Source organism: Boleophthalmus pectinirostris, unplaced genomic scaffold, assembly GCF_026225935.1.
Source record: "Boleophthalmus pectinirostris isolate CB_2022bp ecotype Guang Dong unplaced genomic scaffold, ASM2622593v1 HiC_scaffold_3, whole genome shotgun sequence".
NCBI classification, from domain to species: Eukaryota; Metazoa; Chordata; class Actinopteri; order Gobiiformes; family Gobiidae; genus Boleophthalmus; species Boleophthalmus pectinirostris.
The window spans coordinates 21,380,086-21,394,856 of NW_026571299.1; the positions used below are offsets into that span (position 1 = coordinate 21,380,086).

At 42.0% G+C, this 14,771-nt stretch overlaps 1 protein-coding gene across 1 annotated transcript in view; it reads left to right on the forward strand.

Moving 5' to 3' along the window:
- The window catches only part of LOC110165729 (histone deacetylase 7-like), a 67,966-nt gene extending 59,080 nt beyond the window's left edge, over window positions 1-8,886 (forward strand). Inside the window, 5 exon segments of the mRNA XM_055160556.1 lie at window positions 488-606; window positions 1,526-1,659; window positions 1,911-1,995; window positions 3,216-3,363; window positions 4,887-8,886. Of these exon segments, the coding sequence (XP_055016531.1) occupies window positions 488-606; window positions 1,526-1,659; window positions 1,911-1,995; window positions 3,216-3,363; window positions 4,887-4,917 (517 nt within the window). The 3' untranslated portion in view covers window positions 4,918-8,886.
- Window positions 8,887-14,771: the final 5,885 nt, after the last annotated feature.

Here is a 14,771-nt window from a genome sequence, read left to right on the forward strand (position 1 = left end):
GACTCCAGTTCAGTTTGTATTGAAAATCCGTCGCTCCTCTCTCTGTACCTGCTGCTGTGGCCTCGTCATTTTGGTTTTAAAATGTTTGTATTAACCCAAGACACATGATCCTGAGGTTTTATTTCATCTGTAAATCATGATAGGAACATTAAAACAGACAAGATCACTCACACTAGTGTTAGCAACAGGTTTGATTGACAGCACTGCTAAGCTCCCGCCTCCAGCCAGAGGTGTTGCAGGAAGGGCCTCTCGTGATTGGCTCTTACAATGTTACAATGATACTCACAGTCGGAATTCCAACTATGGAACTGTGTTCTGCTCCGGAGAGGCTTTTATAACTTCAGCCTCGATGAGCTTCATTTGACTGGACTGAACACTGTGGTGATGTCACCCTCACATAGTCCACTTCTTTATACAGTCTGAGTCTAACCCACAACCGCCTCAGTGAGAGGAGGAGAGGCTAACCACTCTGCCGCGGTGTGTGCAGGGCTGTGGTGATGCCCATCGCTCATGAGTTCGGTCCAGACCTGGTCCTGGTCTCCGCCGGCTTCGACGCTGTGGAGGGAAACCCAGACGAGCTCGGAGGATATAAAGTCACTGCCAAATGTGAGTACAGTGTGAGACACTGAACACACAAGTGTGTTTTATAAAGGCCAGTCACAGTAACACACTTTAGTGTGTTTCATACAAAAATATTATAATAAAAATATGCATTTATACTTTCACAAGAATCACACTAATCTCTTTACTCAGTGATCCATGTTAAAGTCCATATGTCTCTATTTTCTGTCCTATGTTCTAAAGTCGTTTCCTCATCGCACACACACCTGGAGTTGTGTTTTGTTTCATTCACACATGTATGACACACAAACCTGCACATTTAGCCTGAGTTCTGCTCTCCACCTTGTGATGTCATGTGGTTATACATCATGTGCTCCGCAGCATTTTGATTCAGCCAATCTCTACTAAACAAAAGGTGAAGATATCTATTAACCTGAAAACTCCCGCTTCATGATGATGATGAAGGTGGAACAGAGCATTTGGAGCTTTGGAAATATAGACAGACTAATAATAAAAGATTATTCAAACATGTAAATGACACAAAACAAAGGAGGAGGTAACAAGATTCCCTCATGGCTTAAAGCTCACACAAGTCCATTTTGTGTCATATAGAATCTGTAAACATAATGTGTCATCTGCCGTGGCACTGAAGAGAAAACTATTACTAAACTAAAAACTGTGTGTGTTTGTTGTTTACATGTGCACGTAGAGTTTGTTTAAATCTCTATTATTCATTTGAACATTGTGGAGAGACATAAGTGAGCTAAAGCACACACACATGTGAAGTGTTCAGTCTGTCATGTGTGTGGCACACTCCACTCTCTCTGTGTGGAGTTTGCATGTTTTCTGTGGAGCTGTTCCCACTGCTCCTGACACGTTTAACCCAGAGACACTGAAGCACAGGTCAAATGCAGAGGATGGAAATACTTTACTCCTCTCTTACTCTGTCTCTTCTGTCCTGTAGGTTTTGGGTTCCTGACTCGACAGCTCATGTCTCTGGCTGGAGGCAGAGTGGTCCTGGTCCTGGAGGGAGGCCACCAGCTCACAGCCCTGAGCCACTCTGCAGAGGAGTGTGTGAAGGCACTGCTAGGGAGAGAGGCAAGAACCAGACTAAACCAGGACTAAACCAGGACTGAACCAGGATTGAACAAGGACTAAAACAGGACTGAACCAGGACTGAACCAGGACTAAACCAGGACTAAACCAGGACTGAACCAGGACTGAACCAGGACTGAACCAGGACTGTCTGAGAGCTGAAGGCTGGTTAGAACTCAGCCAGGACTATAACTAGACTAATGAAGATGTCTGACCTGTTTGGTCCACGTGGTCATACCCGCTGTGTCCTGTAGGTGGAGCCACTGTCCCCCAGTGTCCTAGAGCAGAGGCCGTGTGCACATGCCATCCAGACTCTGCACACCGTCCTACAGGTGCAAGGTCAGAGGCACATGCACATCTGTGTGTCAGGGTCTGTGTGTGTGTTGTGAGGGTTGTGTGTGTGTGTGTGTGTGTGTGTGTGTGTTGTGAATGATGCACTGATGTTGTGGTGGAGGTCTGTTCGTTCAGTCATCTCTCCCTCTCTCTCTCTCTCTCTCCTCACTCCTCTGTCGTTCTTCCAGGTGAACACTGGCGTAGCTTAAAGTTCTCCTCCTCCTCCTCTCCCCTCACTCTCTCTTCTCTGCTCCTCTTCACCCTCTCCTCTCACTTTCTTTCTCTCTCTTCTTCTCTACTGGTGTAGTTTGCAGGACTCCTCCTCCTCTCTCCTCTCTTCTCCTCACAGTCTCCTTTTTTCTCCTCTCCTCACCCTCTCCCTCACTCTCTTTCCTTTCTCTCTTTGTTTCTCTCTCCTTTCCCTCTCTTCTAGGTAAATACTGGTGTAGGTCTCTCTCTCTCTCTCTCTCTCTCTCTCTTTTCCAGGTGAATACTGGCATCATTTACATCACTCCCTCATCTCCCTGCTCCTCTCTTCTCCTCTCCTCGTCACACTCTCCTTTTTTGTCTCTCTCTCTTCCATGTGAATACTGGGATAGTTTACAGAATTCCTCCTCTCCCTCCCTCTCTATCTCCTCTCCTCCTCACCCTCTCCTCTCCTCTCTCTCTCTCTATCTCCTCTCCTCCTCACCCTCTCCTCTCTCATCTCTCTCTCTATCTCCTCTCCTCCTCACCCTCTCCTCTCTCATCTCTCTCTCTATCTCCTCTCCTCCTCACCCTCTCCTCTCTCATCTCTCTCTCTATCTCCTCTCCTCCTCACCCTCTCCCTCCCTCTCTTCCAGGTGAATATTGGTGTAGTTTATGGGACTCTCCCTCGCTCATCTCTCTCTTTCTTTCTCTCTGCTCTCCCTCTCTTCCAGGTGAATGCTGGCATAGTTTGCGGGACTCTCACTCTCTCTTCTCCTTTCCTCCTCACCCTCTCCCTCCCTCTCTCTTTCTCTCTCTCTCTCCTCCTCCCCCTCTCCCATCCTCTCTCCCTCCCTCTCTCTCTCTCTCTCTCTCTCTCTCTCTCTCTCTCTCTCTCTCCTCCTCCTCCCTCTCCCTCCCTCTCTCTCTCTCTCTCCTCCTCCTCCCCTCCCCCCTCTCTCTCTCTCTCTCTCTCTCTCTCTCTCTCTCTCTCTCTCTCTCTCTCTCTCCTCCTCACCCTCTCCCTCCCTCTCTTCCAGGTGAATACTGGCGTAGTTTGCAGGACTCCTTCCTCTCCCTCCCGCTCTCGTACTCAGAGGCTCAGAGGTCCAGACTTCGCAGAGACTTGGATTCGGACACGGTGAGAGGCATCGCCGCTCTGTCCGTGACCCCGCTGCACTCCCGAAGGTAACACTGTTTGACAACCAACAACAAACAACAAACAACAAACACATCTCACTAAATCCATTTCACTCACATCCACTTTTCAGAATATGATACAGAGAGAATTTAAAGAGGACATATTCTTCAACTTTTAAGAGCTTCAAATCACTTTATAACAGTGGACCCTCATAATGATCTTTTTAATTATATTATAAATTTAATTTTGATTGATTAACCCCTTATAACCCCACAGCAGGGTCCACAAACATGACACATCCAGTCCAGTGCACATCAGGGATGCAATTGTACAGTTTTCCCATGATTCCATACGTATCACCATACACGGGTCACAATATCGATATCGATGGGTCGATTTTGATACTTTTTAAGACATGAACAAAAATCCAGTGTATTTTTTTCAACTACTGTGCAGCTGGAGTTTATGTGTCAAGTGTTTAGTTCAATTTGGTTCAGTGATTGACAGCTCAGAATCTGTATTCAGTGAAAATAAGAACAGAGTTTCTTAGGCTATTTTATATTTTATTATATATTTATATATTTGATGATGATTTGATGATTTCTTTTCCTCGTGAGTTCTCTCATGCACATGTCTCACGCCTTTGTCCACACTGCTCTCACACAGACAGTACGTAGCTCCTCACACTGCGCTGCTTCAGTCTGTGACACACTGCGTCTCCCGTCCTCTTTCTGGACTCAAACTCTGTTCTATCACATACAAATGTCCCACAGACGTTTTCTGAGTAAAACAGATGAGTCAGTGTGAGAAAAAGATCGTGTTTATCATGAGCGGCGTCGCGGGGCTGAATACGAGCGCATTTGATTAAAGCCGATGTGAAGCCAAAAGTGATTCTAAAGTAATTAAAAGTGAATCTCTTTGTCGTCCTGGGTCTAAAATCAAAAAGACCAAACCCTGGTCTGTTAGAATATTTCAGCTGTAAGTCCCTATGGAGCAGTTTTCTGTTGCATTTGAAGAGGACGCTGTGATAAATGACAACACAGAGCGCCTGGAGGGACACGTGCATATCGTCCGAACACGTGTATCGAATCGTGACTCCGGTATCAAATGATTTGATATTATATTAAATATTGTTGCATTTCTAGTACATATACTTTTTGGTGCATTCTGCCCTGTCATTATGTCATCAAAAACCTGCCTGAAGAGCTTTTAGACATCATCCATGCAAATTTGAATAATCTAGGGATCTCTCCTGTTCACTCTGTACAAGGTTTGAATAATCCCTGAAGTCTACGTCCCTCATGCTCCAACACAACAACACTCCATAAATATACAAAAACATGATACAAAACTGTACGGACGGATGCACGCTGATTTTGTGATAGTGCTCTGAAGGGGCAGTGATTTAGCGTGGAGAGCGAAGGGAGGGAGAATGTTAAAACAATATATGTGATGTGTTAGCAGAAGTCAAATAACTCCTCTTTTTCTTTAAGACTGGAAAAAGCATCATATGTTTTCTAAATATTTAGATCATGAGTGTGCGTTTGTGTTTGCGTGTGTGTGTTTTTAGGAGACACGACTCAGGAGAAGAGTCCATGTGAAGGATGTTTCTACGACCTCTGATCTCTGAGCTCACTGTAAAAAAAACAAAAAAAACAACAACTGTATTTTCTTGGATAAAACTGTATTTTTGAAGGACATTTTTTTTTTTTTTTTACATCACAACTGAAGCACTTATTTGATGAAGCACAGACAGTCATCTCTCAGCCAATCAGTCACAAGCAGCCTTGAAGAGGTCAAAGTTCACAGAGCACAAGAGCAAACGTATCCGGCGCTGACGGATCCGGCGTCTAGGTTTGATGATGTCATCTCTGTGCACCTAAGCAGGATCTGTGAAGGATATGACCCTGTGATCTGTTAAGCAAGTGTCTACAACATGTCAGGGAAATAAGAGGACTAAACCAGGTGTAAACCGGGACTAAACCAGGACTATACTAGGTCTATACCAGGCCTGAACCAGACCTGAATGAGGACTAAACAAGGACTAAACCAGATCTAAACCAGGACTAAACAAGGACTAAACCAGATCTAAACCACGACTAAACCAGGACTAAACCAGACCTAAACCAGGACTAAACCAGATCTAAACTAGGACCAAACCAGGACTAAACAAGGACTAAACCAGGACTAAACCAGAACTAAACCAGGACTAAACCAGGACTAAACCAGGTCTTGGTCACACGGGACATGTCTTTGTGATGGCCTTGTCCCGGTTTAAACTTTCTTCATTTACATTCATATTTCTGGTGAGATTCTCACAATAGTTGAAACCTTACGGCGTGTTAATATCACCCAGCTCTGTTTGATTCTGCTGCATGACTTCAGTGATCCAGAGGATCAAAACATCTTAAAAGGATTCAGGAAATATGGCGGCGTTCAAAAATATACAAAACATATGTAAGTGCAGCGACTTCAAACCCCGTCTGAGCATCACACAGATTAAAAATGACTTTGTTCTGAACAACTTGGAGCAGGAACAAAGCAGCTGTGGCAGAGTGGTTAGCCTTCCAGTGGCGTTTGCATGTTCTGCCTGTGCCTGGGTCAACCTAAAGCATTCACAACAGGTCACATACTCCAGCTGAGTCCTGACCAAGACTAGCTCAAGATCTGGAGATGGTCCCACTGCTCCTGACAGGTTTGACCCAGAGACACTGAAGGGCGGTCAAATCTAGAGGATTACATAACTCTGCATACCACAATGTTCTCTGAGGCCTGAGATAGACCTGGTTTAGACCTGGTTTAGACCTGGTTTAGTATTGATCTTGTTCTGGTTTAGTCCTTGTTTAGTTCTGGTTTTGTCCTGGTTTAGCCCTTTTTTAGACCATGTTTAGACCTGGTTCAGTCCTGGTTTAGTCCTGAGTTAGAAATGTTTTTAGACCTAGTTAAGTCCTGTTTTGGTCCTGGTTCAGTCCTGGTTTAGTCCTGATTTAGACTTTGTGAATAGAACAATAGCGTGTTATTGATGCTCCACACATGGACCCGGGTTTAGTCCAGACTTGATCAGGACCACATGGGACTCCCGGACTGGCACAAAGTGGACTCACTCCTGGTTGAGACCTAGTTTAGTACTGGTTCAGTCCTGGTTTAATTCTAGTAAAGTCCTGGTTTAGCCCTGGTCTAGCCCGGTTTTAGTCCTGGTTCAGTCCTGGTTTAGTCCTGGTTTAATCCTGGTTTAGTCCTGGTTCCATCCTAGATTAGTCCTAGTTTAGTCCTGGTTCAGTCCGGGTTTCGACCTGGTTTAGTCCTGCTTTAGACTTTGTGAATAGAACAATAGCGTGTTATTGATGCTCCACACATGGGCCCGGGTTTAGTCCGGACTTGATCAGGACCACATGGGACTCCCGGACTGGCACAGACTGGACTCGGACTTCAAAGATCCTGGAAAAGTCTGGATCCTTTTGGGTCTGGTCCGGACCGAGTCTTGGACCCAGGGCGGCACACGGCTCCTTTGAACTGCTCTTTCATGTTGGGGCCTTCGTCACGGTGCTAAAGATGATTTTTATAATTCGATTTGTTACATTTCTTTCTTGTGTTGAGACGATGCAGCGGATTCTCTATTTTTGTGAAGAAGTGAAAGTCCTGGTTTAGTCCTGGTTTAGTTCTTGTCTGCTGATTTTTATAATTAATTTCTTTCTTGTGCTGCAGCAGAATCTGTTATTGTGAAAATGTGAACGCAGATGTAGCAGGACTTTGAGCTCACGGTTTTAAAGCGCCCAGATTACACTATTTTATTTCTGTGTTCTAATGTGATTTACTCATCACACACACACCTGGAGTTGTGTTTGTTTCATTCACATGTTTAACACACAAACCTACATATTTACGATGAGTTCTTCTCTCAAACAGAAAACACTCTGCTCCACCTTATGATGTCATGAAGTGCCCCATTGTGTTTTTAAACTCCACACACCTTCACCAGAATCATTTGGATCATTTCAGCCTTGGAATTTCAAAGCTCTTCTGAACTAAGGTAAACGGAGCTGTTCACTTGAAAACTACCACTTCATGACATCACAAGGTGGAACAGAGCCTTTGGAGATGTAAACAGACTAATAATAATAATGCAGAGTTACTCAAACATGTGTGAATGAAACAAAACACAACTCCAGCTGTGTTTTTGAGGAGGGAACATTAAAACATGTCTTAAATCTCACAAGAGTTCATTTTGTGTAATATAGGACCTTTCATTTTGGGGTTTTACTTCAATTAATTATTTTACTGTTTTATTTTTGTAGTTTGGAGAAACTGAATGTAAAAAGACCAAATAATGAGCCATAAGCCTTGAATGTGCTAATGACAAACCTGTATGAAGGAGCAAACCTAGAATGTACTTCATGTAATGTACTTCATGAATGTACTTGATGGAACATTGTAAGCAAAGCAATCACATCGATATGGAGACGAGCAGGTAGCGAACTCTCCATAGAAAAAGTTACATAGTGCACTTTTAAGTCATATTACAGATACAGAATGTCTATGACCCTGGATTCGAAATACAGTGAAACCAAAAGTGATATCAGAACAATATTGAAATGTATAAGATGTGACTCAGAGTACACAAAGATTGAATGTAGAGGTTGTGGTGAATATCAGGAGCTCTGATGTGTAAATCTGCTGTGAGGAAGCAGAAGAGGCACCACACGTCACACGTTTGCTCACTGCCTTTTCTCTGTCTTTGTTTTTTGTTTAACACTTTCTACATTTTAGATCCACACACAAGACATCAAATATACAGAATTATGTACAAAAGAAAAACAGTGAAATAACTCAAGTAAATATTTTTATATATTTGAGGTTCAAATGCCGCTGTTTGCTTTGTGGACAGCTGCAAACCTTTGGCCTTCTCTGATTGAGCTTCATGATGACGTCCCTGACATGGTCTTCACTTCACAGCTGTGCCACGTCAGGGTCAAGAAATTATGAGTGAAAGAGGCGAAGTTTAGAGTTATTTAGAGTGTATTTTCTGTTTACTATATTCACAGTGTAAATGATCATGGAAATAGAGAAGAAACGTTCATGAAAAAGTGCACCCAAACCTTTGACTGGTCCTGGGGATGGAAAAAATCGATAGACTCTTGATATACATATAAGAATATAGAGTGGATCTTCTGTGATTAAAGCCATTAAAAACGAGACATGAAAAAGAACCGTCCAGTGCACACTCACACACACGTGCACACTCACACACGTGCACACTCACACACGTACACACTCACCGCTCCTCGGGGTGCTCTGACAGGACACTCATGTTTGTGCTCAACTTGAACCTGAACCACATTTACAGGCTCGTGTGTCGTCTCATTATTAAGATTAAGGTTTTCACTTTTGTCACTGTCGACCTCCCCTGTAATCCTCTACTTTTACCCCATAAAAATACACTCCATGATTGATGCATTTGGCACTTACTGAATTAAACCCCCAAGCACACAGAGCTCTACACACATCTGTGCTGTGTGTGTGTGCGTGCATGTGGTCATAGCCTAAAGACGTGTGTGGTGTGTGTGTGTGTGTGTGTGTGTGTGTGTGTGTGTGTGTGTGTGTGTGTGTGTGTGTGTGTGTGTGTGTGTGTGTGTGTGTGTGTGTGTGTGTGTGTGTGTGCTGAGCCTTATGGAGCAGGTCCCATTGAAAAGTGCACTTAAACTGAAACTGGATTTTGACGTTGACTTTATGAAGATTTTTTGGTAGAACTGACTCATTGTTTTGTAATGAAATGTTGTTGTTTTTTCATGACTGTGCCTTAATAAAGAACTGCATTTTTCATTTAAATGTGTATCTCATTTATTTATTTATTTATTTTTCCGTCTGTTTGGCCCAAAATGTGACTAAAGCTCATGTTTATCTATCATACATTTTTGTCTTCTTCTGTAATTGTTGCAACACTAAAAATCACAACAGTGGCACAAATAAATGCTCTCATATCATTTAGATGGACAGATCCACTTATTTATCAATTCAAATGATCACATGACACTGTTTTCTGATCTGTTCACACACGCGCGCGCACACACACACACACACACACACCTGGGGTTGTATTTTGTTTCATTCACATGTTTAACACAAACTCTGCACATTTAGGCTGAGTTCTTCCTTCAAACAGAAAACTCTGTTCCATCTAAAGCAGGAAGTGCTCCACTGTGTTTTTAACTAGATAGAGGTAGATCATTATTTATTTATTTATATTTAAGGAAATTCATTCCAATTTGCATCCTGCAGTCCCTGCTCTGAAATACTGAGAATCCAAAAGTGATATCGAAACAATATTGAAATGTCTAAGTCCAATTATAAGAATGTGACACAGCTTTTGGACACAACTGCTTTTTCACTGTTTTTGTTCTTTCTATATTTTAGATATTTTAGATCCACACAGAAATCCACACACAAATATATGAAACATGAAACAAGAAATATGCAATTATGTAATAATGTGTAAAATAAGTCTACTAAATATTTTTATATACTTTAAAGGTGCACACTGTAACTTTTATAGTAGAGTCATGAAGAAATTACTGCTTAATATTCCACAATATGGCATTTATCAAGTTACATAGTGAATCTTTAATTCATATAAAAACTAATAAAACATCTATAAAAGCAGTTTTTAATAGATGTTTTTAGGGCTGTGTCTCTGGGCTGGTCTGGGAACACCTCGGAGTCACCGCAGAAGAGCTGGAGGAAGTGTCCAAAGTGAAGGAAGTCTGAGAGTCCCTGCTTAGACTGGTGTCCCCGCGACCCGGCCCCAGAGAAGAGGAAGATTATTATTATTATTACAAAAAATGAAAAATACAGTGAATTTTGATTGCAGTGTTGGTGAATGTGATTTTAGATGAAGCACAGATTAATACACAAAATGGATTTAAACAGCACGATCAGGAGCCTGTGGTCAGTCTGAGTGTCCATGATCCTGTTTACAAGTTTGACATTCAACAAAAAGGTGAAAGTGACTCGCTGAAAAACCGTTAGCTAATTCTAGTTAATGTGTGACTTGTGTAACAGCACAAACCAGCTCAGCTGTTGTAGTTCTGATCTTTATAGTCAGATTGTGTTGAAACAAAACTCAGACTGAAGTCTAACAAAACTTCAGACAGAGCATGCCTACAGATAGTATGTGTGTGTGTGTCTCTCTCTGTGTGTTCGTGTGTGTGTGTGTGCGTGTGCGTGTGTGTGTGTGTGTGTGTGTGTGTGTGTGTGTGTGTGTGAGACAGAGAGATAAATGAAAATAAGAGTGAAAAGCTGCACAGAAAAGCGTTTATTGTCCACAGGAGCCGACAGTCCAGATCATTCAAATGTATGAACACACAATATGAACACACAATATGAACACACAATATGAACACACAATATGAACACACAATATGAACACACAATATGAACACAGAACACAATACGTCTCTATGTTGCTATGTACAGGAGCAAGGCTGATCTGACAGTGGCCACTTTATTAGGTATAAGTCAAATACTTCTGAAAGTAAAACTCAGCCAATCAAATGAAACGAAACCCTCCTTCAATTTAACAGACCAAGTGTACTACAAAACATGTTCACTGTCACACAACTGTGTCACTGTCACGCGAGTGTGTCGCTGTCACGCGAGTGTGTCGCTGTCACGCGACGCGTGTCACGAGTGTGTCGCTGTCACAGAACCGTGTCACTGTCACACGACCGTGTCACTGTCACACGAGTGTGTCACTGTCACACGAGTGTGTCACTGTCACGAGTGTGTCACTGTCACGCAAGTGTGTCACTGTCACACAACTGTGTCACTGTCACACGAGTGTGTCACTGTCACACAACTGTGTCACTGTCACACGAGTGTGTCACTGTGTGTCACTGTCACACAATGTGTGTCACTGTCACACTGTGTCACAGTGTGTTACTGTCACACAATGTGTCACTGTCACACGAGTGTGTCACTGTGTCACTGTCACACAAGTGTGTAACTGTCTAACAAGTGTGTTAGTGTAGTGTAATTAATGTGTGTGTTAGTGTGTAGTGTAGTAAGGTGTGTGTTAGTGTGTAGTGTGTGTTAGTGTGTGTGTGTAGTGTAGTGTAGTGTGTGTGTGTAGTGTAATAGGTGTGTGTTAGTGTAGTAGGTGTAGTGTAGTGTGTGTAGTGTAAGGTAGTGTGTGTTAGTGTAAGTGTGTGTGTGTAGTGTAGTGTAGTAGTGTGAGTGTGTGTGTGTAGTGTGTGTTAATAGTGTGTGTTAGTGTAGTGTGTGTAGTGTAAGGTGTGTGTTAGTGTAGTGTGTTAGTGTAGTAGGTGTGTGTTGTGTAGTGTGTGTTAGTGTAGTGTGTGTTAGTGTAGTGTAGTGTAGTGTGTGTGTTAGTGTAGTGTAGGTGTAGTGTGTGTGTTAGTGTAGTGTGTGTGTGTAATAGTGTAGTGTAGTAGTAGTGTGTAGTGTGTGTTAGTGTAATAGTGTGTGTAGTGTAGTGTGTGTGTTAGTGTGTGTGTTAGTGTAGTAGGTGTGTGTGTAGTGTAGTGTTAGTGTGTGTAGTGTTAGTGTGTAGTGGTGTTAGTGTAAGTAGTGTAGTGTGTGTGTTAGTGTAATAGGTGTGTGTTAGTGTGTGTGTTAGGTGTGTGTGTAGTGTAGTAGGTGTGTGTGTTAGTGTAATAGGTGTGTGTTAGTGTGTAGTGTATAGGTGTGTTAGTGTGGTAGTGTGTAGGTGTGTGTTAGTGTAGTAGTGTGTGTTAATAGGTGTGTGTTAGTGTATAGTGTGGTTGGAGTTGGTTTGTTGAGTAAGTGTGTAGTAGGATGTGTTTAGAGTGGTACGTGTGTATGTAATAGTGTGTTGTAGTGTAATAGTGTCTTGTTGGGTGTAGTAGGTGTGTGTTAGTGTAATAGGTGTGTGTTAGTGTAATAGGTTGTGTGTGTGAGATACTGTTTAGTGTAGTAGGTGTTGTGTGTGTGTTATGGTTGATTGAATAGTGTGTGTGTGTGTTTGGTCTGTGTAATTAGGTGTTGTGTGTGTGTAATAGGTGTGTGTGTTTAGGTGTAGATAGGTTGTGGTAGTGTAATAGTGTCGTGTAGTGTAGTACGGGTGTGTGTTAGTGTAGTAGGCTGTGATGTTATGTGTATAGGTGTGTGTTAGTGTAATAGGTGTGTGTTAGTGTAGTAGGTGTGTGTTATGTGTAATGGTGTGTGTTAGTGTAGTATGGTGTGTGTATGTTTTAATTGTCATGTGTTTAGATGTAGTAGGTGTGTTGTTAGTGGTAAGCTTAGGTGTGTGTTAGGTCGTTGTATGGGGTGTGTCTGTGTGGTTGTGGGTGTGCAATCTAGTGTGTGTTAGGTGTTGTAATATGTGGTGGTTGGTTAGTTTGTACTGTAGGTGTGTGTTGAGTGTAATTTTGTGTGTAGGTTGAGGTTTGTAGTATGTGTGTGGTTAGTGTAGGATATGTGTTTGTGTGGGTTAGTGTAGTAGGCTTGTGTGTAGTGTTGTTAGTGTATGGTGTAGTGTAGTAGTGGTAGTTAGTTGTATTAATGTTGTTTAGTGTAATAGGTGTGTGTTAGTGTAATAGGTGGTGTTAGTGTAGTGGTGTGTTGGTGATAGGTGTAGTAGGGGTTGTGTGTGTAGTGGTAAGGAAATGGTGTTCTGTAGTGTAATAGGTTGTGTGTTGTAGGTGTGTAAGTTAGGTGTGGTTGGTAGTAGTTGGTGTTTGTGGAGTGGTGTGGTGTTGTTTAAGGGTGTGGTGGATTAGAGTTGGGTTTAGTGTGTCTTGTGGGGTGTGTGTATAGTGGGTGGGTTGAATTGGTGTTTGTTTATTTGTATAGATTCAGGTGTGTGTTAGTGTAATAGGTTTTGGTGTTAGTGTAATTACGGTGTTGTATGTGTATAGTGTTTGTTATTAGTGTGTGTATTTAGTAGTATAGGTGTTGTGTGGTGTATATTTTTATGGTAGTTTGGTTAGAGTGTTTAGTGTTGTGTGTGTTAGTGTGTTGTTTTGTCCTAGTTTGTTATGGTTTGTTGGTTTATGTGTGAGTAGGTAGTTGTTGTTTAGTGTGTAGTATGGTGTTAGGTGGTGGTTTAGTTATTGTTGATTGTTGTTGTTGAGTTATTAGGTATATAGGTGTGTGGTTTGATTGTGTTAGGTAGGGGTTCGATGTTGGTTGTTGTTTACGTGTATTTAATTCGGTTTGGGATATAGGTGTATGTTGAGGTGTTCGGGTTCGTGTTATGTAATAGGTGCTGGTTAGTGTAGTAGGTGTGTGTGATGTTAATAGAAGTTATGTAGTTGGGTGTGTGTATGTATTTATTGTGTTTTAGTTGTAAGGTGGTTTGTGAGTGTGTTAGTGTAATAGGGTGTGTGTTCAGTTGAGTATGGTAGGTGTGTGTACAGTGGTAATAGGGTGGTGTGTGTTTAAGTGCTATAATAGGTAGTGGTGTTAGTTAGTGATGGTTATGTGTTGTGTGTGTTTGTTGGTATAGGTATCGTGTTGTTGTACAGCTTTAGGACTGTGTTGCTTGGTGGTAATAGGTGTCGTTGTGTAGGTGTAAATTGTGTGTGTGTTTGTAGTATTGTAGGGTGTTGTTTGTTTAGGTTGATCAGGTGGTGTCTGGTTGAAGGTTGTTAATGTTTATTGGTTTTTCTGGTGTTAGTGTAGTAAGTGTGTGTTAGTTAGTAGTGTGTTTGTGTTTTGGTGTTAGTGTAGTATATGTAATGAGTGTAGTGTAATATAATTGTGTGTTGTTGTGTTGTGTTAGTTATTAGGTGTGTTAGTGTAGTATGCGTGTTCTGTTATGGTAGGTGGTAGGATGTTGTGTTATAGATGTATTAATTGTAGTGTTAGTGTGGTAGATATAGTGTGTGTCGGATGTGTTAGTGTGTGTAAGTGAAGTGTGATTGTGTGTGATAGTTGTTGTGTCTAAGCCATGTTGTAGTAGAGTGTATGTGTGTGTTAGTGTAATACGGCATAGGTTGTTGTTTAGTGCTGTAGGTGTGTTTTAGTGTGTATCGGGTGTGGTGGTTAGTGTAAATGAGGTGGTGTGTTAGTGTCCTAGGTGTGTGTTAGTGTAATAGTGTGTGTTAGTGTAGTAGGTGTGTGTTGTTGGTTGAGTAGGTGTTGTTTGTTTTGTGTAATAGGTTGGTGGTATGTGTTTAGTTGTAATATGGGTTGTGTGTTGTGTGTTGTAAGGTGGTGCAGTAAGTGTGTGTTAGTGTAGTAGGTGTGTGTTAGTGTGTAGTTGTTTAGTAGTAATAGTGTTGTTGGTGATGTAGATAGGTGTGGTTGTTTAGTGTAATAGGTGTGTGTTAGTGTAATAGGTGTGTGTTAGTGTAATGTGTGTAGGTAATGTGTGTGTAGTGTAGTAGTGTGTTAGTGTGTGTGTGTAATAGGTGTGTGTTAGTGTAATAGGTGTGTGTTAGTGTAGTAGGTGTGTGTTAGTGTAATAGGTGTGTGT